This window comes from Lindgomyces ingoldianus, assembly GCF_010093535.1.
Source record: "Lindgomyces ingoldianus strain ATCC 200398 unplaced genomic scaffold BDR25scaffold_58, whole genome shotgun sequence".
In the NCBI taxonomy this organism is placed as follows: domain Eukaryota; kingdom Fungi; phylum Ascomycota; class Dothideomycetes; order Pleosporales; family Lindgomycetaceae; genus Lindgomyces; species Lindgomyces ingoldianus.
The window spans coordinates 19018-44289 of NW_022985219.1; the positions used below are offsets into that span (position 1 = coordinate 19018).

Below are 25272 nucleotides of genomic sequence, written 5' to 3' on the forward strand. Positions count from 1 at the left end.
TACGGTAAGAAAACTGGTATAGCTTCTAGATCAAATAGCTGCACTCACATCACGCTGTTAATCCTCACCTCATACAAAACCTGTCCCATCTCAGCTAGTCTTGTTCGTAACGTAAAAAAACGAGACATATTACCTTGCATACGCCACAATAAAGATTGGAATGCTCCCTCTCCGCCTGCTAGCTGCCAGGCTTCCCTCTTCCACTCATTTACCTCGCTTCTCTTCTTAGGAATGTTATTAGAGGCGTTTCCACCACATGAGAGATGTATCTGGCCAACACCTCGGCAGTAATCAATCATTTTTCACCACCGGGCGTACAAGATATCAATACTTATGGAAGAGGCCTCAAACACAGGAAAATTGAGAATGATGGTAGTTTCGTGCTCGCTACGAGTGACTTCCGGGGAGGAGATGTTTTAGATGAACGATTTATTGAGCTCAAGGGCCGTGCTTCAATCTCGCGGCGGATCACCACCGAAGTCGATCTATATAATCAGCGGCTTCAGCTGTGTCAATCATTGACTTCGGGGCTTACTTTTTACCTTAACTTGCCACCTGATCTGCATCCTCCAACTTCAGGATCCCATTTCGAAGCTGCTTTGGACCACATTCTCGCCTAAAGAACGAACACGACATCAGCAATTTCCGTGCACTCCCACGCCATGAAAGCCACCTACTTTAATTTACTGGGTTTCGCCTTCCTCGCTGCCGCTAATCCCGCTCCGAGAGGTTGCCCAAAAGAACATTGTTACACAGCAACCAATGAGTGCAACATGCCATACGGTGGGTATGTATCTATCTATCTCATACGTCCCAGCGCCGCAATAAATTCCCACTTAGCATCCTGTTCGTACTCATAGCAACTTGCCTACACTCAGTGACCCTCGTAAAACCCAATTAAAGCTTACGAGCTAATCCGTTCCAGTTGCTGGGATGAATGCGACTCTCCAGCCGAGCGCCTCCAAACATTCACCAAGCCCCACTGTCCACCTTCAGCTCACCCTACTAAACCGCCCTCCTGGACTCCAACTCCTACCCCGTCATGCTCTGTGCTCAGCATTTGCATTGATGCAATTACAGTCTGCGCTAACGGTGAGACTAAGGGCTACGGAGGGTAAACCCAATCTGCCTCGTTCCAGGTCTCTCCAGTAATTAATAAATTCCGTTTAGCTGCTTCGACACCTGCACGCAACCAACCGTGCACCCTCCAGAATCCTTGTGCCCTCCAGGGCCAGCGACCATTACGGCAGCAACTACACCTGCGCCATCGACTACGAAGAAGCCAAACCCGTCAGAGAAACCATGCACGCAAAAGGACTCCTGGAAGTGCAAGCCGACCGAATGGTAGAGCTACAATTGGAGAGCACTCTTGGTAGAGTAGCTGGATGAGGAATGAATGAAAAGGATGTCAATTAATAAATTGAACCACTTATTCAGGATTTCATCTGTAAGGCTCTGATTTCTAAAACTCTCTCGTACAGAGTTGGAAAAGGTTATCCCGTTCATGTTTACTAGCAGCGTAGTGTGCTTGAAATGTTCGAGAATATTGGTGGTGGCATATGAGTACATGACCCTTTGTTCGGGTATTTGATGTATCTCTTTGATTCACCTCAGTGCTAAGTTGACTAATCTGGGAGGTTGTAAATGACCTACTCACTTAGCTTGCGTGTATTCAGGAGGGATTCACGTGACTCTTCTCTTCAAAGCTTATCTTCTCAGAACGATAGGTAGTCAAGCATGTGGATAAATTCACCTGCCAGCCTACCGAACTGGAAATGTATATTTCGAGGCTCAAGCCACGTTCAATGTGCATTCTCTTCTATCCCCTTCCAATATTGAATTCCCAAAACCCCAATGCACAACCTATCCAAAAACCAATGAAGATAAAAGACTAAATGACCTCGGAACGAGGTTGTGCGACGATATTATAAGCAGGAAATGTCCTGGATCTAAGTATACGTGAGTGTCAAACAGGTAGAACTCAAACAATTAAGATATCGAACAAGCAAGGGAGGCCACCACAGCTTTCATCGTGAAATCCGCGTTTCTTTACATTTTAGTCTTCGAAATTTACTGCAGAAGACAATAGCCAGCTTACTACAAACGTAGAATCAGGAGGCGAATTAGAAGGAGAGTGCTATTCTAGAGTTTTAGCAAGAGACTTACCAATTTTGCTACAGCCGTTCCCTACTCAGACGTAAACATTTCGAGCCATCTGCTGTCAAACGCAAAGATAGGGAAATATGTCAACTTGAGAAAAAGCCTGCACAAATAGCGTCAGAAACAGCTTCCATCTATCAATAACTAATTAAAAAGCCCCTGAGCGGTACCAGCCCACCACATTATAAATGCGCTCCCAATAGCCGCTGACACAAGCCCCGTCACAACCCTAATCAAGAGCGTTCTCGTCCCATACGCACCACTTTTCTGCATCACCAAGGACAACGCCTTGAATATGAGAAACTCAGAGAGATTCGCCATCATCACGCATACCATGCCGATAATAAACTGGCCATGGAATTTGTCGAATAGAGTGAGCCTTTTATCAAGAGGAGAGAGTACGCAGACTGAAGAGTCCAATCTACCATTCTTGAAGAATTTCGCAGGGATTTCAACGCTAGATGGGATTGACAAGCTTCTGTTGTTGAAGTTGCCGGGGCTGTTCAAAGATTTGGATCCGGGGTTTAGTGCGAGAGCATACATCATTGTTTTCAGCTCGAAGCAGTCTACTGCCACTTTCTTGTTGCTCTTGGTTGTCCAAAAGTGGAATAGCACTATGAACGTGAGCCAAGAAATGAATTGGAAGATATGGAGAGCCCAATTCGTGGGAGCAATGTCGTGCTCGAGCTGCATGATGAAGGCTGCTCCGGTGATGTTTGGACCATGCTCCTGTGGTTGTTCGCGGATAGCGCGGTAGGCACGCTTGTACCATGGAATGGGCGGATCGAGGTCATCGGGGTGGATTTCTGGTTGTTCGCGGATGGCTCGGTATGCCCGTTTATAACATGGAATATGATCGATGCGCTGGCGGTGTGGTCGACGGAGAATAGAGTGGGGATGTGGACTGGGCGCTCGTTGACGATGCGACCCTTCTGAGGAGTTATGAGGGACTGGCGCGTTGGGAGGTATGGCGTCGCGGTTCGGAGTATCAAGCCAAATTTGAGGGATTGCGGGCTGTTTACCTTTGGACCGTGTGTAAGCAGTTGGTGGCTCTTGAGAGGTGCCAGGTGGTGACATAAGATCACTTTCGGGCTGAATAATGGGGTGCTCTGCATCATCGTAGAGCTCTGCGTCAAGAGGCTCTTCATTGTCAGGATCGTAAGGCCTAGGTATTAGCATCCCTTCCCGCATGACAGACCGGCCTTCAAAAGCTGGGTGACGTTGGGGTCTGTAGGATTGCTGCTCCTGATTGTCCTGGTCGTCGAAATGAACTCTCCGTACGGAGGCGCTTACTGATGACGAGTGAGAGCGTTGAGAAAAAGACATGTTGGTGCTGGCTATGTTATTGGGTGACGTAGCTCGACGAGCATTGTTAAAATTTTGCATCTCTTCCATGTTCTGGAGCTGCTGTTTCCGTCTCTCTGCATTCCGCGCTGCTCGTTCAATCACTGCATGGTTTGCCGTCGTGACTGCCTCATACTCCTTGGTTACGAGGTTATATTCAAAGGTAGTCTGGATGGCGGGTGCTTGACTATTTACTCCTGGAGTCGGTCTACCGTCTCGGAACTGTTCAGACGTCGAAGAGCTAGACCGAACGCGAGCTAGAGTTTGATAGCGATACGGGTCGCTGTCGGCCTGCCATTCTGGAGTAACGTCGTGGGTCGCAGATTGGCGCTGGTGGCGGTATCGTGCTGGCAATGCTCTTCTACCTTCATTCAACATTTGTGGCGGTATTGGTGTCGGTTGCCGATCAATGAGCCCTCCGTCTTCTGGGAGGTTCGGGCTGGCGGTTGTTCTACACTGAGGATCATTGGGTTGATGAGCAGCACCAGGAACCGTAGGAATCGGTGGCGTGGTAGTTCGTGTTCTCGAGGGGTGGATGCTCGATGTTGAGTTGCGAGTCCGCGCTATTCTGGCTTCGAGGCTCGAAGGCCCAGATCTCCTTCGCTGAATTGGCCCTCCACCTCCCATCGCAGGAGACTGTGGGCATTGACAATTAGCAACAAAGTCGCAAAGGACTCTAGCATCGAGACAACTAGACAGCGGAAAGAGCGGCCGCATACCTCAGAAGTTGATCTCCGCTGCTCATTTCCTTCCCCATCATCCTGGCGCTGGGCAGCTCTGGTGTTAGATCTCGATAATTGCCCCTCAAAGCTGCACCTAGCAGGTGTCAAGTCGTTCAAGGGGATGGCAGAGTTCATTGTGAATCAAAAGCTTGTATATGATGAGACCGAGATATAAAGTCATTAATTTGCTCAGTAGAGAAGAATTTTTGATGACAAGTGTAATGAAGAAGGACATGTGGAGGCCATGTGGGAAGGGACTGAGATGGTGCGCTATCCCGGCTAAGGACAGTGTACCAGTAATGAAAGCCTCAACAACCACCACAGGCTTTAAAGGAGAGCAGACACTCCAGAATTGCCGGGGCTTTCAAAATTGGACCAAGGATACTCCTCCAGCTTGAATATAATGAGCCAGATTTTTGAGCCAGTGTCGAGACAGCACCAAGGTATTTTGGTGTCCGCCAGATAGGTGTGGGCGAGGGCCAGGGCCAGCACCGTGTATTTCGGGTATGATCCCACAAAGGAAATGGAGACCAGAAAGAGACATGGATTAAGTGAATCGTTTAGTGATCAAAGGGGGTACTATGATCAATCGCTACGAGGCGTTAGCTGCACAGAAATGGAGGATCTAACTTTTAGCACCACTACATGGCTTCCGTTACTCTGCACAAGCAGCGCTGCTAGGATTCCGAGCTCTTTTCTATCGATGCTATATCGCAGCCTTTTCGCTAGTCTAAGCCTTTATTAGCAACATTGCACCTAAAACCCGTCATGCGCCGTTTAAAGTCCCGCTTTTTCTGAATATGTTTAAGGTCCAGCCAGCCTATGCATGTGAAGCCTTGTATATCATCAAATCACACGCTGGCGTAGTAGAAGACGTGATGCTGCGCTGCTCTAGGGACAATAGAGGATGGCTTGACGTTTAGGGGAATGTGGCGGAGGAGGATTCGTGAAGTTTTCGCGGGAAGGCAGTTATAGTAGGTATACAAGCCATGGCCAAAGTCTCTCGTGTGCTAATATTGGCGCATTAAGAAATGAGCTGGTCATACAAACGTGTTGCGTGGGGTTTAGAGTTCCGAAGACGTTGCTCATGATCTGCGCAAGGGGCAAGGATGACCCTTAGGGTAACGGGAAAACTTTGTTCCATGCATTATTCCCGACCCCCTTTCGCACTCCTCATTCTCACCCGAATTGACAACTCTGGATCCAATGGTCAACTGGGTGACAATAAAGCTGGAATATGACCTTCGCGTTAAGCATCGAAAATTCCGCCGTAGCGAAGGAGTATATACGTAGCATAGCTGAGCAGATAGCCAATTCGCGTTCAGCGCTCACAGTCAGTCTCGGTGCCACTAATTCCCCCTTTCTTGACATGAGCTTTGTTCGTTATTACTTCTATTGCCTATCTACGTTTTTTTTTCTTCCATGAAAGGCTCAATCCAGGCACTTATGTGGACAAAGTCTGATCCTTGGCCCGCGGTGATGTCAACCAAACTGCGTCCTAACGCCAATTGTCATTCACTTCCCAAGGTTGAATTGTTTCCGCAACAACACACCCACACCATCTTTCATTACTTCAAGTGAAACATTTCCTCCTTCGGTCCTTCAAAAAGCAGTTTCTTCGCAGTTTTGTCGCACTCCTTGGATTAAATGCCCTTTTTAATTCCCATCCAAACATCTAGGAGCCACAGATCTATCCCGCCGAATACCTGTCGCCGAACCACAGCCAAAACTATCCTGCAACCCTTTCCCAGCACACCTAGGTGCTCAGTCCCAGCCTGAAGGCACTCCTCTCGAAAAGGTATGATGTTTCTGCCCGAACAGAAACGACAGATCAGCTAATACTGTACTTAGATATCTCGTCTCCACGCCCACGCACTTTCACCGTAGCTACGCCTCTTCCTTTCAACCCGAACTCCACGTACGATACGCCCACTCTCTTTTCGTTCTCTTGCCCTCTAATGATGAACAAGAAAGGTAACCGTCGAGGTACCCTTCTGGTAACCGGACTGCAAAACCTGGACTAGGTCTTTAGACATCGCAATCTTGCAATTCCACGAGGTTGCTATGACATTAAAAACAGGCTGTTGTCTGATCATATCTACTTTCTCTCTTTCATGCCAACTGCCCTTCCCTCAGAATGCAGCTGATGCCATAGTTACAGGATTATAACATCTTACCCTGAATATTTAATAGCCCTCGAGGGACAGGGTCGGATTGTCGGATGGTTTGCGATGGCTTTGGACTGACTAATCTGTAGTATGATGAGGCTGGTGGTTCTCTCTGGGCGTTGGAAATCGCGCTCTTAACTACCATGACGATCAAGCCTTGAATATATAGCATTATATAACAATAAACTCCTCCGTCTTTAAATTTCCGGTCCTAATATTAAATCATCCATAGCAACTGTTTCATTCATCCCATCTACTAAAATTGCTCCACTTCCTCCATCCAAACAGTCGTCTCCAGTAGCAACTAGATCAACTAATCCATCATCACCGGCAACAGATCCCTCATATCTCATATCTCCCATTTGAAGTCTAGAATCCAAAGCACAGTCCTCATTAACGAATTCCCAGTCGCTGTCAAAGCCCCCGCTCTCCCAACGCCAAATTGCGGAGAAGGTAGACTGCCTCTCCCACGACCCGCGGAAGCGAGACGTTTAATTGGGGTTCGGGATGTTTAGGAAGCAGGGTAACTGCAGGTTCGTTTATTGTTATAGGAAGCGCATACGCGAGAGCCAAGTTGTCCTGTTCGGATTTATCGACGCAGAGGAGAATGATGCTCTCGTGAGTGTTATTTGGACATGAGAACGCGAAATTGCACTAGGAATGATTTAGTGAATGTGCAGAGGATGAAATAGAGCGAGTCTTTAGGAGATAAGACAAGGGATTCTTGTGATGGAGACCATCTTGAAGGCCTTTGATGCTAAGGTTTGAGCCCTAGAGTTGGTAATTAAGGGGTAGCTTTCGTAGAGCGCACCTGTTAAGAGTTCTACCATGCGATATACACGGCGATGGTCAATAAAGAGGTCGTTGAGTGTGGTGAGAATTTTGCTCGAATTTCGTGGTAAGGATTGCAAAGGGGGCTTTTGGGAACGTTTTCGCTGTTGTGTGAAGAGGACTCTACTAGTATTTTGCTGTCTTCATCCTATGTTGAGAAGACAATTTTCCATGCCGTACCTCCTCCCGTTTCATGTACGACAATGCTCGGCGTCCTCGGTGCCACGTATAAGACAGGTTGTGGGAGTCTGAACAAGCGGACTGTTCAGACTCTCAGATGGAGTTCTGGAACTGCTCGGGTAGGGGATAGAGTGGAACACGATTTGGATTTGATGTGTTCGAGATTCGGCGGCGGTGCATCAAATGCAATTGGGCGGTCGATATCTGGCTTGATAATAGGCCACATAGCGGTGAAAGAAGGGTTGATTCGGTAAAATCGAATATATATATGCGTGAACATCGCACTTGTGTCCCCCAATTGTGTTCTTTATCCGTGCCAAAAACAATAAGTCTTTTGCGGCTAGAGCGCGTAAGGGGGAGGGTCGCGGGATTCGAGGCCGAAGTAATGAGGAAGCCCATATTAGCGCGTAGAGGTTTCATAAAGATATCATGGGTAGAGAGACAAGAGGAACAAGTAAACTTAGGAACAAACAGTGTCTTGGCAAGGTCCGTGTGGAATGAGGGGAAAGTTTGGTGATGAAAGGAAGTTCGCACCGGCATATTGGATGGTGATAGACCAAGAGATCACTCCACTACAGAGCAGGAAGGTATAGAAATGAAGGCAGGATATTGAGCTTGACGAGGCAGCGTCTACAAGCAGAATTTCGAAGGGCTAGAAGCTGGAATGCTTAGAATGTCTGGCAGGAGTGTTTCATTAGCGCATGTAAGGAAATATTAAGCTCCCGTTGAACTCGAAAGCGTGAACTGCAGGCGTTTGTGCTGGTTGCTTAATTGAGTCTAGGCGGCGCCTCAGGTGCGCACTAACGTTATTCTGATCGTCTTCTTGGAAACCGCGCCTCTGCTATCGCTACTCACTTGCCTGTCCCGCCCCAAAGATCATATACTGAGGCGAAGCAGTCATGCTATTGGCTCATGCGCTCCGGGCTATCAATAGAAGGTGTTGGAGCACCAACGAACGTTCCGTGTCATCTCAGCCCTCTCGAGCGCTCACCATTACATGCCAAGGTAATGCCTACGCATACCCAACCTTCAACCGAAGCTAAATCATAGCAGGCAAGCCCATTAACCGCGAAGAGTTATTTAAATACACGAATGGACGTTTCCTGGCCAACGAGAAAAAGGCTCTTGATCGCAGATATGTAAATTTCGATGTCGATCGACTCTGCGCGGTAGCCGCCTCTACTGGCGGCCAACATTCGCCTGTCTGTGCAATTGAAAAGCTGGAAGGCGGCTTCAGCAAGGCACTCCTTTTGTGTAAGGAGGATGGAAGCGAACTTATTGCGAAAATACCGTTCTCCATCGCTGGGCCGCCGAAGTATACCACAGCGTCTGAAGTGGCTGTTCTTCAATATCGTAAGGCCCCTATGTCTATAATTGTTGTTATAACTCAGATTAATGATATTGCTGTCGGCAGTTCATGCGCATACTCAAGTTCCGGTTCCGAAAGTTCTAGCTTGGAATTCTGATCCATCAAACCCCGTTAGTGCTGAATATATCATGATGGAAAAGGCTCCTGGAATACAGCTATTCAAGATATGGGCTGAAATGAGTGATTGGGATCAATTGTGCGTCGTGAAGCAATTAACAAAGCTTGAGGGCGAGATGACTGAAATTCGCTTCCCTGCCAGCGGAAGTCTTTACCTCCGCGAGTCTATGGTAGATGACAACAAATATGTCGCTTTGGATCGTGGAGTAGACCCTTCTGGGCAGTTTTGTATAGGGCCATCTTGCGAGCGAGGGTGGTATGCTCCAGCCAAGATAGCGTCTGTGCATTCTCGTCTCAACCAAGGACCCTGTGAGTGGAACATCTTGAACTGAACTTCCTAGCTGACTCTCCTCAACAGGGCCAGATTTGTCTTCTTTCGGTATTGCGCTTGTTGACCGGGAGATTGCGCTCCTAAGACAGAACTTGACGACTGCTACCTCTGGCCCACCCTGTGGATCCTTCGAGGAACAAATCGCCGTTCTAAAATCGACCAAAGAGGCTATGTCTAGGTTGAACGAGTCTACATTCATCAACAAGGTCTCTGAGCCAGTCTTGTGGCATACCGATCTCCACATGGGCAATATTTACGTGTCTGAAGAAAATCCAGCCAACATCGTCTCGCTTATTGACTGGCAGTCGAATGTAGTCTCGCCTTTATTTTTACAAGCCCGCTTCCCAGGATTTTTGCCAATTGAAGAATACTACTCCCTTGGCACTACTGAGCTCCCAAAGCTACCACAAAACTATGACGAGATGGACGCAGACGATAAAGAATATGCGGAGTATAAGTTAAAGGAAGCTAAGTTAGCAAAGGTGTATGAACTTAGCAGCGCATCTGAAAACAACCAGGCATACAAAGCCTTGCGCATACCATCATTTGTACGAGAGCTCTTCATCAGGTGTGGAGAGGTCTCAGAAGAAGGCATAGTACCACTTCGGGCCTGTCTTATTGAGATTTCCAAGACGTGGACCGATCTAGGCTTCATCGACCAGTGCCCAGTCAGTTTCAGCGAGGACGATTTGCAAAGGCACGAGCGGCAGTTCCAAGAATATCGTGATTATCACAAAATACACGAGCTGGCCAGGAAGATACTTGGCACCGATTTCGAGGGCTGGATTACACCCCAGGTTGACTTCGCGACAAAACAACAGCAGAACGAGGCGCTGCTCCAAGAGATCATGCGAAGAAGCGCTGAGTACAACAAATCTCCAGAGGAGATTCGGAGAATTTGGCCATATCTGGAACGTTCACAGACTTAACATTAGTCATTTTGGATTACGCTTCACATTACCATCGATAAGTCGCTTAGCCCCTACGCGTTTGCTATCCATTGAGGAGCCTTTACAGCAGGGTAACACTTCGCCAAAGGTGGCACTATTTAGTGACACATCGGATTCAGTGGTACAATATAGATTGGAAAGTTATATTCGACTTGTGTCGCGATGTATATCGCTACACAGCATGATACCCGAGGAACTGCTCTTTTTGAAAACACGACGAAGACAGTTACCCAATACTGATAAAAACCGTTCAAATAATTGCGCCCTGTTCAAAAAGCAACAAAGGTTCTGTTCAGCTTCGCCATTCACTCGATTCTGAGTGAACACAGCTTGATTCAAATATCAAACGGCGAAGGCATAGCGGATTGTACTATTCTTCTCAAACCAATCTGTCAAGACACAGGCTATACTAACACTAGATCGGTCCGGCGAACACGTTCGATGAAACCACTAAAGCTGATTGTGAGAATGAATTAAACATTTTGGAGGCATTTCAACGCACTTTTATCCAATCTTGCTATTGAACCCTTTTTGGAGCTCCGCCATGGCCCTCTCGGCTTCTTGCTTCTGCTTGTCTTTTGAAGTGTTGATGTCAATTTGGGCGCTAGCGATATTCGCGTAGGTTCCGTTCTTGCTTATGAAATTCTTGATCGAAATGTTCTAAGCCTGAGAGTTTGCTTGGAGGTAAATGTTCTTTTTGCCGTCCTTGACCTCACCAGCGTCGATCCGAAGCTGGTGCTTCGTGTTCTCCGTTACGGTATTGGCTGGAAGAATGCGTTGGCCTTCCTTGTGGCTCATGAATAATTTCAAAAAATGGTCCGACCCAGGATAAAGCCCTTGAATGATTTCCAGACTTTAGACATTTTATAAGAGACAATATACTTCGTTGAGCAGATAGAACAGAGAAAAACAAGAAAGGATTATTGGACAAAAGAAGGCAGAACGGTGGGTTCAAAAGATTGGTGTATAGATGTCGATTGGGTTTTGTGCACTAGGGAAGGTGGAATAACTGCACCGGGCAGGGCCAAGATTTATACGCATCGGCCGGCAAGTGTTCTGTAGTACGGCACAGCACTTCTATTTTTTAAGATCTTAGCTAATCAGCTAATACTGCTGGATTTCATCGATTCTAGCTACGTCCCGACATCCTACGCGCCAGAGAGGCGCAGTAGCTTAACTTTTAAGTGCTCGTAGACTATCACTCTGATGGAGTCTCATAGTTGGAGCAGAAGACCACGCCGCGCTCCATTTTTTTGTTCACTCAAAGCGAGACACCCAACTAACAACGAATTAACGACAGGCCTGACCGAAACTCCAACCCATCGAACATCGCCCTGCACATGTCCATTTGGCAATGCATGATAGCTTCAAGTATTCCTCAGACTCCCATAGGCTGTACCTGTTGTTAGGCGTCTGACTTGTTGCCTTTGCGATGAGCTGCCTTGAACATAATCACGTCTACATAATAGCCGCCACGGCATGCCCGGCGCCTACGCCTATCGGTCTATTCATAGCAAATTCAACCTTGATGCTTAACAAAGACATGCTAGTCCCCGTTACTCACCCGTTGTCTTAACGCCAAACCAAAAACAGGCACAGTACTTTCCTACCTTAGTGTTAGCCGAACGGAAGAGGACTCTTTCCCAGCTCTACGAAAGCCCAACGCCAGTTAGTGAATTACCGGATACAGAGAGATTGAGTGCTTTTAGAGCGGCAGATCAAAAAGAAAAAAAAAACAAGTACTCTTAATCCAAGTTCTATTTGCCTAGCAATCGTCATATAGCATTCGCTTCTGCGTTTTCTTTAAGGGTATCATTTCTCCCAAGGTAGAGCTGGTGGGAGTACTGCTACATCTATATTTGCTAAATTTACAAAATTATTCACTCGGAAAAGAAAAAGGGACTGGGCGGATCCAGTATGTTCCGAAGTTGTTGGCTTACACGCCTCCATTTTCGGCGGCAAAAGTCGCAAGATATGGAGGCACCTAAGCCAACCCAGCATGGTTTATGGGGAAATACTGAGCTCCCGTTGAACTCGAGTATTCTAAGACGCTCTGAAGTCGTGCCCTCGGCAGTAGAGGGTTGTTCACGACCCTGCCCCGTCTTCTCCTAGCACAACGTGACGTTGCTTCCTAGGCAACCCGGCACATTTTCAACCGGCACCGTCACTTCACCCCCAATTACCACTTTCGCCTCACTTTTTGTAGTCTATATAAACCTAAAAATTTCACGTCCCTTCGTCCTTCGGGACTTAGAAGGTACGTCAATACATTTTCTTATGTCAGTTGTCGCAGTTGTATAGGGTTTACGGACTAGATTTCCCCATATCTAGCGCCGGTTCCCTTTTTGCTCTTTGGACCGCAGTTCGACCCTGGGTGAATGCGGCATTCTGCCTTCTTTTTGAACTTCTTGGTGCCTCTGTGGGCTTGAGTGAATGCTGTTTGTGGTCGCTTTACACACTTTTAAAATCTATGGCGCCTGAGTTTAGAGAACATGCTTTAAGGAATGCGGGTGTTAGTCAAGTACAGAGAGAGCACATGTACTATTAGGTAGATGGCAAAAGAATCGGGAGCATTAACCACGAGTTCGCATAAATTCGTAGAACACTGAAGAGGCAAATCCCTATGGACGTCCGAGTGCTTGCGTAACCAAAGATATTGTCTTAAAACCTCCTTGAACACGTGCCAAAAGTAGTAGAAAACCTTCTGTCCATGACGCTTTGTGAAATTAAAACCTACAGTACACCAGCCACGGCATTGTTCTCCCCAAAATCAGCGATGAGCCTCCGCTGATAACTCTACTCTCTCCTCTCTATACCCGGCCATTTCTTGAGGTGGCAACCTAGGTTTCGGGATATTGTCTGCCCATCCTGCGGCGTATTTCTGCGCATCTGTCGAGCCTTCCAATTCAACAATCTGTGGAGTAGTGCTAATTCTTCTTCTGCGCCACAGGAACCAGCTCAGAATCCCGAGGATTGCTAAGACGCCTATTGAAACTCCAACTCCAATCCCCACTTTCACTCCTGTATTTGGAGAAGATGAACCTGCTGCCGAGATGGGCGTATGCGTAGGTGTTGATGTCGTTGAAGTCCTGGACGCAAATATACTCGTTGGTAATACACCTGTACCTGATACCATAGAGGACACAGCTGTAGCAGTCACTTTCGCGATAAGTGATAAAATATCCGTATCCGAACTCTCCCAAGCAACCGGAACCCCGTCTCCCCAAATATACTGACTCTTATCCAAAGACTTCGTAATGAGGTCGCCAGATGACTGGAATGCGGCGGTGGGAGCTGCGGCAACTAGGATATTGGTAAGGACCCCGGATGTCAGTTTCTGACAGCCGTGTTGCCAGCCCGGTACGCATTGAAATCCTCTATCATCCCATACGTCAGATGCAAGTCGTTCGGAGTGGGATTTTCGCGCATATGGTCTACTCGGACTTACGAAGGACAGCATAACGATCCTGTAATGCTATCTCTAGAGCCACCTGCAGGATACGAACACGCTGGCGTATGGCCTTGCGGACAATATGCTGGCGACCAGTAGTAATTGCCCCAGAAATTAAGTCCTGTTGTAGAGCTGGGATAGCAATCTGACGCTGCTTTGAGGTAGTTGTTGCCCTTATAGAACCCATTGAAATTGCCAATGAAGAGAGAGGTGCTGGAAGCGTAGATATTTGGATCTGCACCCGAAGTTATGACATTAAGACATGAGAATGGAGGTATGAAGAGCGTGGGAACGGGTCCGATAAGCGTGCTCGACATGGCGGCAATCCTTCCCGCTAAAGGGAGAGCAAGGTATTGCAATGGAGGCTGGGAGAACGGCGATGGTGAAATCTATACACGATAGTTGGTGCTATGATTTCGGTACGGACTTGCAGTAAATTAAATGTGTTGTGTTCACGTTTACACAATCTCGAACCAATGATATCTACCTGGTAAGTTAAATCGGCCCCAAAGTCGAAAGTTAAAAAAGGCAGGGCCCCAGCCACCCCTTCTTGATTGGTAGACGATGGTGTCACAGCTTCGCGCTGCCCACTATTGTACCACTCAGGCATGGGCCCTGCTCCATGTTCGAACCACATGTGGACTTAATCTACATGACGGGGGATATCAGACCTGATTTTCCACTCCTACAGCTTACACATAGTACGAAACCTGTGACCCCATTGGAAACATGGATGGTGATTGAGTTTGCTTTTGCAGGCCTTGGAATTCTGTAAGCTCCAAAGGCTGCATATCAAGAATGCCAACAACATGCATGCCTCCAACATTATCAATGTCTGTCATTACTCTCACTGTTATATCTACCGTACAGAAGTAGCAGCCTCCATTGAGGAGAATTCCGCTTTCGCCACACGCGCCAACTCCAAAGCCTGCTCCATCGGAGTTGGTTCGTTCTCCCCTTGAACATCTTCTGGCTGCCCCTGCCCCATCAGCTGCTCTGGCTTTGTGGGCGGGCCATCCTTTCCCACGCTCACAAGATCTTGCAGCAGGATCCTCAAATGGTTTTCTCGGTTTTGGTTCGAGCGCCATTTTACAGCCTGAGAATACCACAGCATATCCCAAGCATCATCGGGAATATTTTGCAGAAGTGTTGGGATCGTTCGAGCTTTGGAGTACGCTCGCCAGAGAATGCGTCTTACGTCGTCATTCGCGCCGAGGTAGGCGAACTTAAGGGCTTGGTTCAAAGACCGCAGAGCAGGAGAGATATTAAATGGTGGGAGGAGGTGGATGCGAAGACGACGTATCGCAGCAAGGTGCTCTGGGTCTCTCTCGGCAATCTTGAGCTGCTGTCCGAAGGTTGTTAATTCGGATTTGTAAAGTGTTGCTGGGTCGGGAGCATCTCCGCCAAACTGGGTGATGTCTCTTTTCCGCTCCTTCATAAGTTCCTTGATGAAAGCTAGCTTCTCCAAAAGCTTTGGGTCGTCCATGATTTTGTCAACCTTGGCCTGTAGTTCGGCATCATTTTCGTCCTTCTCAAGTTCTTCAGGTGTAGGCGCATTCTTGAGTTTATCGAGGCCATCGGAGATATCCTTTGCGAGCTTCTCAAAGTCGAACTCGGCATCCAACTCATCTTGGACCTCTTTGAAGGGATCTTGATGGAGTAGTTCCTCCAGCTCTCCCTCGAGCTCGCTATCTCCACCAATGGCGGCTAGCAGCTCCTGTATTTGTCTTAAGAGAATGTTGATTTCTTCGGCAGTTCCTTCATTGCTGGCCAACGCCTTCTCGGTCTCTTCCTCCTCTTTTTTGCGTTGGCTCCATTCTTCTTCGCTTTTATCAAGCTGTTGCTCCATTTCTTCCAATTCCCTGAGCTCTGCATCACCCCGGTCTCCACTCTCGGCCAGTTTCTTTTGAAATGCTGGTATCGTCTGTAGTTTGTCCGTCAATCGCTGAAACGCGGCCTCTAGCTCCGGATCGTCTGACATCATGTCGAACTCCGCCCACCTTGACTGAACGTCCAGGAGCATTTCTTTGGCATCAGCATAGTCCGGGTCATCGATCATTTCTTGCCAAGAATCATGCATGATCACCTTCTGCTTCGTGACCAAGTCCTTGATTTCTTCATCCACCTCCTTCTCCATCTCCTTCTCTTGTCGCTCCTCCTCTTCCTTGGATATCTGTTCCTCCTTCATCTCCTGTAGCTCCTCTCTTAAATGCGAAAAGCTTGGATGCCGCATCAAATCGTCCAACAGCATTTTACGTAGCTCTGTATCGTCATAATTCGGATTAGTTGCATCTTCTTTCAGCATGCGATCTCGCTTCTGCCATCGTTGAAACTCCTCCTCGCTTTTGATCTGGTCGATGACCTGCTCATTCCCGTGTTCGTCCATTTGAACATACGAAATGCCAGAGAGACCCATGTCCAGCATGTCCTGATAGGATTGCGCCCTGCCTTTCCTCGGTTTTGGCATTTCTATGCCAGTGGCTTTATACGCTTTGCGGAGAGTGTCGTGGTAGATTTGTGCTGGCGTTTTTTTCTTTAGAGGTTTTGGTGGTTGGGAAGATTTACCACGGCGGCATTGAATGTCGGTTCGATACACAAATGAACATTTCGGCGGTCCTGGTCGAGAGAGGGCACGTAAGAGCGCTATTGAGGGTATGTATGTTCGTGAGGAGGCCATTGTCGAGGTTGTGGGATGGATGGACGAAGCATAGATGGTAAGGGAACTTTTTCGCCAGCTATGCAAACAAGACAAACCTTCTTGGCGCCCGGGGGGCCTCAAGTCCAAACTCCGCACCTTTCAACGAAGTCACCACCAAACTCATCCCATCCATTGTGCGTAGACGTATCGGCTTCGACCTTGGCTAGTGTGACATAGCAACAGTGAAGCATTCCACTGTGCCTGCTGCATACGAGAATGCCTACACTCATAAGGGACGCTGAAAACGTTCAATGAACCCCTCAACCCCAGCTACCTTCCGTCATATTCTCCTACCCCTAGTGGACTGACTACCTCCGAGCACGCATCGCACATCTTAAAAAGTGGATAGTAACAGCTCAAACACAAGGGGGCTTACTCAAGGTAACGTCCCTCCATGCGTGGCGGAAAACCCACGGTGCCAGGATATATAACAGGTACTTTAACTTTAAGCAATTATAACTCTGCGCACCCGTTAAGCTTCACTAAAAATATATATAAATAATATGCTATAGCTATTTTTTTATAAAGATCTAGGGCGCCTCTTATAAATTACATTTACATTAACTAGTTAGTATCTTTGCGCCTAATTTACAAAGAAGTTTTTTCTATAGTGTAATAGAGTTCCTTTTTTATAGCACTACTATCAACCTCTTACTACTCTATAACACTTATAAATAGTCTTATTAAGCCTTAGAACCTTGCTACAATGGTAAAAAGTTATTATTGGCCTGTGCCTGCTGGCGCGCACAAATTCATGCAAGGCTGCTACCCTAGTTAGTACTTCTGATCAAACCAACTACTAATTTCAGCTAGTGCAAAACGACCCCGCACCTACATAATCATCGCGGTGTGATTTCTTTGTGAAGACTATTAGTCCTGTGGCTGTACGGAGTCTTAGCGGGTCACGGCCTCAGCAAACATCGCCACTACCTCTCCATCGGTGGAAAGCACACGGAGAAATTCGGTCATCCTGCCCAAACGCTGGCGGAATTAGTAGAAATCCATGACTGAGAGCAACTTCTCTGACGACATCTTCCTTCACCTTTCTCACCGCCCCGGCTGCATCCTGTGTGGTGTGATCTTAGTTGACGAGTTGACAAAGCTCGCATTTACAACTATTCAATGTGAGCCTCCATCCTCTCTCGGATGCCTTGGCCACCTACCTCTCGAAATCCTGCACGAGTCTCTCCTCTACTTGGATCTCCAATCCCTCTTGCGTCTCTCTCGTGTCTCTCTTCACGGTAAAGCCGTCGTGGAATGTCTTCCTATATATAGGGATCTCGTCTAGTCCGTAGGCCATACCTTTGAGGTCCTAAGCCGGGCAAGGATCCTAGGCCTTCACTTTCTTACTACACTTCATGCAGCCCTCTATTCTGAGCGATGCGTATCCTGCGGTGCATATGGCCCACTTCTATTTCTGTTCTCTGCTGAGCGGTGCTGTTTTCTATGTCTGGTTGTTAATTAGGGTCTCTGGGTGACCTTATTGCCACTAGTTAAAGAATGTTTTGGCCTTAAAAAGCAGCAAATGAAGACGCTGCCCGTCCCGTGGAACCTACTGTGTCCCACGCAAACAGTCCTGTCAGCGCTTAATTAGACTTACTAGTGTAAAAGCCGCAAAACAACTAGCTCTCTAGGTGCATAGATTACTAGAGGCTTTGGAGTTGAATTTCCTTTGCGCGACTAGGATATTCCAGCTGCTTAAAAATTTGACCTGTTAACATGGTATTAACAAGCGCCTTTAGGCCCACTTTCGCAGGATCCTGACAACAAATGATGTGGACACTAGACCTAATGATAAATTCAGTGGTATGGGCGCCATACCCTTTCCATCACTGTTTAATGATGGCACTGAGCAAGGACTCTGGTGCCAAGGATGTGAACTCACCTAGTGACAAATATGAGGTAAAAGGAGTAGACCTTAGTACCTTATCGCGTTGAGTTCTAAAGAGTTTACATGCTTATTAATTTCTATTAAGAATGCAATACTAGGCTTAGTTAAAAACTAGATTTCCCTAGCACGCAAAAAACTGCTATTCCACAGCTGCTGTCATTTCTAAGAGATGGAAAGGTACGATGTTGCTAACGAGGATAGCTTGACTAGTTGAATCGAATCTAATTATTTAGTACCCCGTGGTCTTGTCTAATTCAGATCTCTTCTCGTCAATTGAAAAAGCAAATAATAGCAGGATTTCAGTGTTATTGTAATAAATTTGTGTGATGAATGCCCGCTGTGTTGCTATCTTCCACATGCCCGTTGCGCACTGCAGCGTTTGTAGATTCGCTCCGACCATCCTAAATCTTATTATCGCAATTCTAGAAGGAAAAAAAACAAAGCCTGATCTTCCCTTTTTACAATTCTGAACAGATGGAATCTTCTAAGAATTGAGATAAAGCCGCTTCTATTTGGTATCCAAACATTGTAGGCGACGAAGTAGTATTTGGCTGGCTATATATTTAAATTCGAATGGTAGAGGCTCTAGGTTGCGGAACTCACCTATATCCTTATTTTTTCAACCTCATGCTCCGTTTAAATGGCTAGATCATCGCTTGCTCAAAGAAAGCTATATTCTTCCTGTTTCCCTAGCAAGGGTGTAGTTGTTACCACAGTAGCTAGAGCAACCAAACACTTGGAAATACTAACGAACGAAACAAGAGTGAATTCGACTAAGACAGTAGAGTATCGTATAAGGAAAGGAGAGCTAAAGATTAATTCTAGGTAACAAGTACAGCTCCTCGTCCCGACTGGAACCGCGGTCAGAAATTTCAAACATAACGACGGTCGTTCCTCAAGATAGAATTGGTCTTCCGGCTGTATCTATGTAGTTCTGGAGCATTATCTTGATTTGTTCTCTCGCAGCAAGTTCCCAGGTATACTGCCAAGCGGAGGTTGATGTCTCCAATCGCTTTAAGTTGAATTGATTTTTTATGGAATTCTTGTTCGGGAGGCTTTCGAAGACGTGTCGATATTCCAGACAGGATATGATCACTTTGTGATATGCGACTTCGTCGCGCAGTTTCTGAATTTCTTCAAAGAGAAATTTCCATTGCCTTCGCTGTCCGCTGACGTCTCGGAGAGCCTGAATGGCATCAGCGTAGTCTGGTGGCTTCTTTCCGGTGAGCATTTCTACAAATGCGCTCACATTGAATTGGAAGGCATGATGGATTGCTGAGATTGGTGTTAGGTCATCTGAAAGTCGCTTGAGGTTTTAGAGAATGTCGGAAAGGACTTCAGGTGGACAAAAATATACCTGTCGCGCGTAAGGACCCGTACAGGCCGCTTCCGGCCTTACAGCGCATTATCCTTTGTAAGGTAAGGACTAGCGGCCTTACACTTAAAGTCAAAGTAACCCTTATATTTTCCGGCACAGATGGTTTTCCACCACGCATGGAGGGACGTTAGTTTGAAGGTTGGTAACGACAGCGACGCACTACAATCTCCTAGTATCGTCCCCAAATGCTCGAACCATTCTATTTTCATTCAAATGCCCAACCCTAAGTGCTTCCACTGTGGAATCTCTTTTCTGCACGTCATTTTTCCTAGTATCTTTCTCTCAAAATAGAATATTCCATCCTCCTGCGATGGCCACTGCGATGCCCACCATCACTGTAAACAACCCCGCCGACCTTCCTCCTGAATTCACATCCATACCCACATCGACAACACGGCCAGTGACGTTCATCCGACCAACAGGCTTCGAAACTTTGTTAAATATATCGACAGTCTTGATGGCAGGGCCTACGTTAAAGAAGTCGACGAGAACGAACGTTGGCTGGCGCATCATCATGTTCGAACACCTCAACATATGCGCACCGAGAGATCCTGGCCCTTCCCAAGCATTCGTTGTATTCACAATCCTGGAGTCTGGGACTTGGATTCCGAATGCCTGCTGCCAATAGAGAAAGTGGTTCATCAGGAAAAGGGTTCCAGACTCTATTGCGTTCGACATCGTGACCTTGTGGGGGCGGTCAGGGTCGCATGTGAAGTTTGACGGGTCGGTGACTTCGTAAGGGTTTTCCCACACAAAGTCCCACTCACTGAGTAGGTATGGAGCGTTTGCTTGGTCAGGTGTAAGCGGTGCAATAAAGGAAACGAGTCGCTGCTCACTGTCGATCATGCTATTCAACGTTGGCCATGTCGGATTCGTTTCATTGGATGGAGGCGGGGCTTTTGCGACGTGTTCGGGGACATATCCATAGTGCGCAATATCTGCTCGTGAGTATTCACTTTCTAATTCCCTGGCCCCGATTCTCTCGCCATTCACGAGGATTAACGTGACAACTTCGTTTGGATTCTTGTCCATCCAAACCCTAATGTCGAACAGCCAATCTTTCAGTGGCCCAACGTCAAACAATGCACAGGAGGTGTGGCAAAGGTGTAGTTCCCTCGTCCCAGTCTTCTTATTCCAGGCTACATGGACTTGTGCAGAGAGGAGGCGTACGCCAGCGTTTAGTTGTGTAGTCGTGTTGAAGAACTGGTTCCCGAACGAAGAATACGACGTCGAAGCGTCCCGGATGAAGGGAGAATCGTGGGCGCCGAGATACGTGACTCTATCGTAAGATTTTGAGCAAAGTTCTGGCGAGTTATTGCACGCTCGAGCATCGGACCAGCCAATGAATGTAAGGAAGATAAAAGAGGCCTTAAAGTACTGCATTGTAAGCGTGCTATACGACGGAGAAGGTATGCAAAATGAACTAGTTATTTGGAGATGTGAGTGCGGCACTAGAGTTAAGATATAAGAGGAAAGTTTCTTCACAAAGGATGAGGTGCAGTTCTACAAAGCATCATAGATGCGCACAAAGAATAATAAGAAAGTTCTACTCACTGTCCTATTGTTCTGCTTATTGAACCTTTCCGCGGAAATTTCGAGTTGAATTTTGAAGCGCGAGCGAGCAGGCGCAAAGACATTGTTCAACCCAGTGAATGAATGTGATTCACCTCATGTGATGAATTTTTGAAACTTATTTATAGACATTATGCGTATTGCTAAACACTAATCGTAGGCCCTACCCAATTTTTACAGTGTCGGCTTTTGATTAGAATTTCAACCATTTCAACCACTCCCGAAAGGACTTTCATTATTCTTCAATCCTTCCATCTCTGCAAGGACAACGGTCACCGCAGTATATCATCAACTGCAGGCTATGTGCTCCGAATAGTCATTGCTTCCTTTGTCAACATATCGAACGTCTGTCATCAAATATGGAAGTACTTATGCTTGAGAACCAAGCAGATTCACCCCGGCAAAGCAGCAATTCTTTCAACAAGCAGTCTGCGCTTGTCAATAGCGGTTTGACCTTTAGATCTTCTGACGCTTTCAATTTCAATTTCAATATCTCCAGCTTTGTCATTCCCCGCCGGAATCAAACATTAGAGAAACGATCAACTCGGGATGTCGTACGCCAACTCCTCACCCCACCATCGCATGCCTTTGTTCACGGCGTATTATCGATAAATTGGGTAGTTGGGACTGTTGGAAAAGAGCAATTCAGGCCACGGGAGTCTGACGAGCGACTCGTCCTAAAGCGGTCCTCCGAGTTGCGACTCCAGGGCGCTTCCCTAGGTCTGCCAGGGGCATATCACGGTTGGTTATGTGGCGATGATCCCGATTATACATCTACGGAGGAGAGCATGATACTGACGCCAGAGTTCTTCAAAACCGAATTTGCTAGAGATTAGATATAGCGAGTGCGAGTGGGGGCGTGGCGCAGAAAATCAGTGATTCTCCAATTCCGGAGGCGTGTGACAAATTACGTGGTATTGCGATTCAATACTATTAGTCTAGGCTCTTCTGGATCCCGTTTCCATGCTCGAGTGACCTTCTTTTATGCTCAGCCGAGATATCGGCATTGCAGCGCCCCTCCCGCGCACCCCTGCCAGCGGCGGTTTGGTAGTGAGGGACCAGCTCACGTGTTTCTTGCGATTTGGCTACCCAGGGCGGGGCATGGGATATATAAACTCCTTCAGCCCTCTGCGAACCCTCGACGTGCTAGCCCACTCCTTGATCATTTCACCACACAATCCACTTCTCTATATACGTTCTACTTCATTTCCATTACAATGCCCAACGATCCTCGAGACGACAAGAAATTCACTGCCCCTGTCGAAAATCTCAAGAATCTCCTCGGGATTGGAAACGCTCAGCCTGGCTCTGCCCCACAGCTCACTCACACTGCTAGTCAAGACCACTCCGTCTCCCACTATGGCTTCGCTGTTCCGCCAGGATCGTCCGCAGAGCCTAGCCAGTCCCAAGTGGAGGAACCGGATGTGACAGATCCTTATTCGGAGCCAACGGTTAAAGAGCTGGTCAAGACCCTCCTCGATCCCCCCCACCATGCCTACTCTAAGCCCGGTGTAGTACCGAATACAGTCAAGATTGATATGCACTGGGTGATGGGTCGCGTAACGGAGAAGCACTTCGTCAGGAACAAGGAACTTGGGAGGAGTGTTTTGAAGGACAACTCTAAAATACGTACCCATGGGCAAGTCACCTCTTTCTGGATCAAGTGATACATGACTGACTGAATTCGAAGCTCCCAAGCTGGCCTTCCGGTTGGGTACTACAACTGGCTGTGTGGAGGGACCCCAGAGCGGTGGTCCATTGATAGGAACTGGTTTGTGGTCCCATACAATGACCTCATTGATGCGAAGGTAAGCAACCTCAAACTCAAACTAGGGTCTACAGAAGCTGATGTTAGTTAGCAATACAACAGCTCCTGGAGTAGCTAGATGTGAGTGGACTTTACAGCGCTTCGAGTTTCGACTGTTTTCTATGGTTTTCTAGGCATGAATTTCTTATGGGATGGATTGCTTCAATATTGATGCTCTACAGTCGTAGATTCGTTCCCTTCGCTCCTTCCTAGTTACATTTTTATGTCGTTATGCCCTCGGCATCTTTCCTGAACTAGCACCAACACCGCTTCATAGCAACGGAGAAATCCATAGTTCAATGTCCAAACTATTAGAAATTCAGTAAGTCGTCCACCCTGTGACGCTTCGTTTTGGCCGCCATATGAATTCTCATGGACCTTCTTTGGCCTCCTTAAGGCTGGGCAGAAGACTGTTGAAATCAGCGTTAGTGTTCTGTTTGCAAACCATCTTTAAAGTGATGGAGAATGCCGCCATACGCTAGCCGTATTTGAAAGGCACGCTGCAGCTTGGGCCAGCATAATCTTTAGTTCTAGCTCCAGCGCTAGATTTTGCTAGTAGAGCTACGCAGCTAGGGGAGTTGAACTCGCTTCAACTTGCCCAACAAGGCGAATTCACTAAGTTTAGATGGAGGCTTGATCATGGATGAGATCACCGCTGCATTACACATGCCTTCCTTTGCCACCAACCCCCACGGTCTCAGTCTCCTTATAGCTGGACGTGAATGGGGGACCCCCACCCCGTACCTTCCTAGCACTCCTTCAATGCCATCTACTTTTTACCACCGACCTAGTCATCATGTCACATCGTGTGACAAGGCTGATACATAAGCAAGAACCCACGTGGCACGCGGGTGCTCTGAGCAATCGCTGGACTGGAAGTTCCAAGCCTTCCCTCTACAAAAATAGGCTATTCTGAGTCCCCATAGCCCTAGATCAAGGGCCACATACCAAGTAGCTACGTCTACAACTCCCTTGAACATGATGCTAAGCATTCAGTCAATCACACTACAAATCACCGGAGTCCGCTCGTAGAGCTCTCCCAGCTGAATTGAACGCTACGAGCAGACTTAGGAGGGTTATACTGTGGCGGACTGGCAGTTCTGCATCGTCCTCAAGAGAAGTGGAAGTGACCCTGTATTCACTCATTGCAACGTAAGGGTCTTGAAAAGACGGCAGGTAGTAAACTAGAGCACAACATATGTGCCTTATCGTTCAAAAAGGAGGGCGTAATTGATGCGCCTAGAAGAGGTAGAGATAATAAGCCACCGCTAAGGACCGTGAGGTCCAGATTGGTGCCCGAAGTGTTGCAAAAGAGCGACTTCAATGTAGTAGGGTGTGACACCGAGGTCATTGGACATATGGCGTTAAAGCAGTCTTCCCTGGTTTAGGCTTGAAAACAGCTCGATTAGCTAGCAAGCCAATACCGGGCTCATAGCTGTGAAGCCTTTAGAGCCGATTTTGCGCTAGGATTTCAGCTTAAGGTAGGGGAAGCGATTGAAGGGCAAGGAAGAGTATGTAGTCTAAAATTTGTGAGGAAACGACGTATGAAGCATACATAAGATGCGGGAGAGTGTTAGAGGAACTATGTCATGCTTAGTAGGAATGAAATTATCATAGTGTAGGCCAAAGAAGCCGTTGGAGCGCTAGCTACAAACTCCGGCGAAGCTAGGAAAGATGTTAACTCGATAGGCGGAGGTCGGGAGCTCCTGAGCGTAGATAAGGCTGGTAGACCTCATAGCCAATCAGGATAGGACCTTTTTTCTGCAGTGGCAGGCGTGTGTAGCCAAGTATTGGTGGCTTTCTCAGGCTTGAAGCAGTTAGTGGTGAAGATTCCAGGTGTTGAGCGAAAAAGGGGCCATCGCGCCGGAAAGATAGATTCGATTTAAGTGAATGGGGGATGAAGATGTAATGGAGCTGTGCAATCAGTTCGGGATGGGCTTCGGAGCTTTGACGCCAGATGGCAAATATTGTTTCGTTTTGTTTCGTTTCATGTTTTGACGTGGCGGAAAAAGAAGTTTGGAAGCTTTTTGTGGCGCCTTATCCGATCGACTAGCACGCCAAGAAGCGAACTGAGTGTCCCTGGATAAAATAATGTGGAGAAAGGCGAATGGAATGGTCTGGCCATTGACTCCCCGTTTATGGGTTTGGATAGAGAAGTGTTCAAGCATTCAAATCGCGAATAGATTCTGGATATAAACTAGACATCACATGCCGCAATCTACATATGACGACGGATATTCTCGCCCTACCCATTTCTCGCCTGTGCTTCCCTCTGGCGTGTCGTTTGGCGGTGATCGTGGCTG

General features: G+C 47.3%; 10 protein-coding genes across 10 annotated transcripts; 5 read left to right on the forward strand and 5 right to left on the reverse strand.

Annotated features, from left to right (window-relative positions):
• Window positions 1–188: 188 nt before the first annotated feature.
• BDR25DRAFT_347164 (uncharacterized protein) lies at window positions 189–1687 on the forward strand. The gene is made up of 3 exons (XM_033694239.1): window positions 189–787; window positions 926–1114; window positions 1171–1687. Exons 1-3 carry the CDS (start codon window positions 663–665, stop codon window positions 1346–1348), a joined length of 492 nt encoding a protein of 163 aa, XP_033540352.1. The 5' UTR covers window positions 189–662; the 3' UTR covers window positions 1349–1687.
• Window positions 1688–2056: 369 nt separating this feature from the next.
• Window positions 2057–4361, reverse strand: BDR25DRAFT_319889 (uncharacterized protein; the record flags this gene model as incomplete). Its single annotated transcript, XM_033691857.1, has 4 exons — window positions 2057–2137; window positions 2167–2187; window positions 2494–4140; window positions 4224–4361. 4 exons carry the CDS (start codon window positions 4359–4361, stop codon window positions 2057–2059), a joined length of 1887 nt encoding a protein of 628 aa, XP_033540353.1.
• A 23-nt stretch (window positions 4362–4384) lies between these two features.
• BDR25DRAFT_362682 (uncharacterized protein) lies at window positions 4385–6227 on the forward strand (the record flags this gene model as incomplete). Its single annotated transcript, XM_033696610.1, has 13 exons — window positions 4385–4491; window positions 4560–4679; window positions 4710–4954; window positions 5010–5101; window positions 5150–5172; window positions 5202–5276; window positions 5335–5444; window positions 5501–5604; window positions 5667–5707; window positions 5754–5854; window positions 5909–6024; window positions 6062–6168; window positions 6197–6227. 13 exons carry the CDS (start codon window positions 4385–4387, stop codon window positions 6225–6227), a joined length of 1272 nt encoding a protein of 423 aa, XP_033540354.1.
• Window positions 6228–6591: 364 nt separating this feature from the next.
• On the reverse strand, window positions 6592–7825 carry BDR25DRAFT_362684 (uncharacterized protein; the record flags this gene model as incomplete). The annotated part of the gene is made up of 6 exons (XM_033696611.1): window positions 6592–6629; window positions 6666–6852; window positions 6884–7048; window positions 7132–7329; window positions 7389–7486; window positions 7546–7825. The coding sequence occupies 6 exons, from the start codon at window positions 7823–7825 to the stop codon at window positions 6592–6594; spliced, it is 966 nt and encodes a 321-aa protein (XP_033540355.1).
• Window positions 7826–8304: 479 nt separating this feature from the next.
• BDR25DRAFT_383569 (uncharacterized protein) lies at window positions 8305–10219 on the forward strand (the record flags this gene model as incomplete). The annotated part of the gene is made up of 4 exons (XM_033697831.1): window positions 8305–8410; window positions 8459–8758; window positions 8820–9200; window positions 9250–10219. 4 exons carry the CDS (start codon window positions 8305–8307, stop codon window positions 10149–10151), a joined length of 1689 nt encoding a protein of 562 aa, XP_033540356.1. The 3' UTR covers window positions 10152–10219.
• Window positions 10220–12942: 2723 nt separating this feature from the next.
• On the reverse strand, window positions 12943–16300 carry BDR25DRAFT_347165 (uncharacterized protein; the record flags this gene model as incomplete). Its single annotated transcript, XM_033694240.1, has 4 exons — window positions 12943–13475; window positions 13679–14012; window positions 14320–14392; window positions 14487–16300. The coding sequence occupies 4 exons, from the start codon at window positions 16298–16300 to the stop codon at window positions 12943–12945; spliced, it is 2754 nt and encodes a 917-aa protein (XP_033540357.1).
• Window positions 16301–19872: 3572 nt separating this feature from the next.
• BDR25DRAFT_245458 (uncharacterized protein) lies at window positions 19873–20973 on the reverse strand (the record flags this gene model as incomplete). The annotated part of the gene is made up of 1 exon (XM_033685887.1): window positions 19873–20973. The coding sequence occupies one exon, from the start codon at window positions 20971–20973 to the stop codon at window positions 19873–19875; it is 1101 nt and encodes a 366-aa protein (XP_033540358.1).
• Window positions 20974–21521: 548 nt separating this feature from the next.
• On the forward strand, window positions 21522–21998 carry BDR25DRAFT_319893 (uncharacterized protein; the record flags this gene model as incomplete). Its single annotated transcript, XM_033691858.1, has 1 exon — window positions 21522–21998. The coding sequence occupies one exon, from the start codon at window positions 21522–21524 to the stop codon at window positions 21996–21998; it is 477 nt and encodes a 158-aa protein (XP_033540359.1).
• Window positions 21999–22379: 381 nt separating this feature from the next.
• BDR25DRAFT_383571 (uncharacterized protein) lies at window positions 22380–22829 on the forward strand (the record flags this gene model as incomplete). Its single annotated transcript, XM_033697832.1, has 1 exon — window positions 22380–22829. The coding sequence occupies one exon, from the start codon at window positions 22380–22382 to the stop codon at window positions 22827–22829; it is 450 nt and encodes a 149-aa protein (XP_033540360.1).
• A 353-nt stretch (window positions 22830–23182) lies between these two features.
• Window positions 23183–25137, reverse strand: BDR25DRAFT_362689 (uncharacterized protein; the record flags this gene model as incomplete). The annotated part of the gene is made up of 12 exons (XM_033696612.1): window positions 23183–23367; window positions 23415–23475; window positions 23554–23601; window positions 23663–23681; window positions 23743–23756; window positions 23806–23953; window positions 23979–24110; window positions 24166–24287; window positions 24326–24404; window positions 24553–24650; window positions 24701–24992; window positions 25040–25137. 12 exons carry the CDS (start codon window positions 25135–25137, stop codon window positions 23183–23185), a joined length of 1296 nt encoding a protein of 431 aa, XP_033540361.1.
• Between the last annotated feature and the right edge of the window lie 135 nt (window positions 25138–25272).